The 1,335-nt window shown below is 40.6% G+C and overlaps 1 protein-coding gene across 1 annotated transcript; it reads right to left on the bottom strand.

The window, feature by feature from the left end:
* On the bottom strand, positions 1-936 carry LOC114621741 (olfactory receptor 491). The gene has a single exon (XM_028768103.1). It carries the CDS (start codon positions 931-933, stop codon positions 1-3), a length of 933 nt encoding a protein of 310 aa, XP_028623936.1. The 5' UTR covers positions 934-936.
* Positions 937-1,335: the final 399 nt, after the last annotated feature.

Genomic DNA, 1,335 nt, shown 5'->3' with positions numbered 1-1,335 from the left:
CTATGAATATATTCTGACAGTTGCCTTCCTCAGGGCCTCTTTTACATCTCTGTTCCTCAAACTATAGATGAGGGGGTTCAACATGGGGATCACCACTGTGTAGAACAGAGATACCACACTGTTCTGCTTAGTTGAGTAGCTGGACTTGGGCATCACATAAACGAAGGTAATGGTTCCATAGTAGAGAGTGACTGCAGTGAGGTGGGAGGTGCAGGTGGAGAAGGCCTTGTGGCGTCCCTCGGTGGAATGCATCTTCAGGATGGTGATAAGAATGTAGATGTAGGAAACAGCTATGACAAACACTGTCACGACAATAATAGATCCAGCAGAGATGGAGGGGATGACTCCAACAATGGAGACATCTGAGCATGAAAGTTTCAACAAAGGGGTGAAATCACAGAAGAAGTGATCTATCTGATTTGCTCCACAAAAGGACAGACTTAACAAACAACCAGTAAATGTCCATGCATTCACACAGCCACCCACATAGGATGTCCCAACTAAGAGTAGGCATATTTGGGAAGACATATGTGTAGAGTAGAGTAAGGGTGAGCAGATAGCTACATATCTGTCATAGGCCATGGCAGCCAGCAGGAAGCATTCAGCTGTCCCAAAAGTCACAACAGAACAGAGTTGTGCTTCACAGGCATGCACAGGGAGGGCTGTTCCATGTACAATGAATCCTATCAGCATTATAGGTGTAACTGATGTGGAGTAGCCAATGTCCACAAAAGCCAGATGGCTAAGAAACATGTACATGGGGGTTTGGAGCTGGTGACAGCTTCTTACTAAATTTATTATGCTGATATTTCCTACTAAGGTGACAATGTATATTCCAAGAAAAAATACAAAGAAGATAATACAGAGTGTAGGATCATCTGTTAATCCTAAAAGGATGAACTCTGTCACTGTAGTGTGGTTTTCAGGCTCCATCTCTTGTATAAATTTCCATCTCTGCAAAGGAATAGAATGAAATCATTTGTTTAATGTTCTCATTCTATATAATCCTTGCTGTATATAGTTATTTAGAAACTTAATCAGGTATTCTTTATATCAAAATGTACTTACCAGGGTTCTTCATTATTGTTGGATTTAACTCTATGCATACCATGAGAATAGTTGAGCCTCATCTTCTGACATGCCATGTGATTTCCGTTGAAGGTACTTTTCCAGCCTCCTAACACAGGCAGATCTGTTTCCTAAAGTTCAGGTCAAGTTTCAGAGTTGTATTAGGATTGTCATTTTACTCAATAATACACTGAAATCCAAAATATACTTTGCACTCAGTCTTACCATAAATCCTTCTTCTCAACCACTCTTCCTGTAATTTATACT

This window comes from Grammomys surdaster, unplaced genomic scaffold (genome assembly GCF_004785775.1).
Source record: "Grammomys surdaster isolate TR1022 unplaced genomic scaffold, NIH_TR_1.0 184, whole genome shotgun sequence".
NCBI classification, from domain to species: domain Eukaryota; kingdom Metazoa; phylum Chordata; class Mammalia; order Rodentia; family Muridae; genus Grammomys; species Grammomys surdaster.
The sequence above is the reverse complement of the archived record's forward strand: the minus strand, read 5'-3'. Positions and strand labels throughout refer to the sequence as shown.

What these genes read in the sequence shown, in the direction of transcription:
- LOC114621741 (XM_028768103.1), bottom strand. Translation starts at nt 933, where the DNA reads ATGGAGCCTGAAAACCACACTACAGTGACAGAGTTCATCCTTTTAGGA.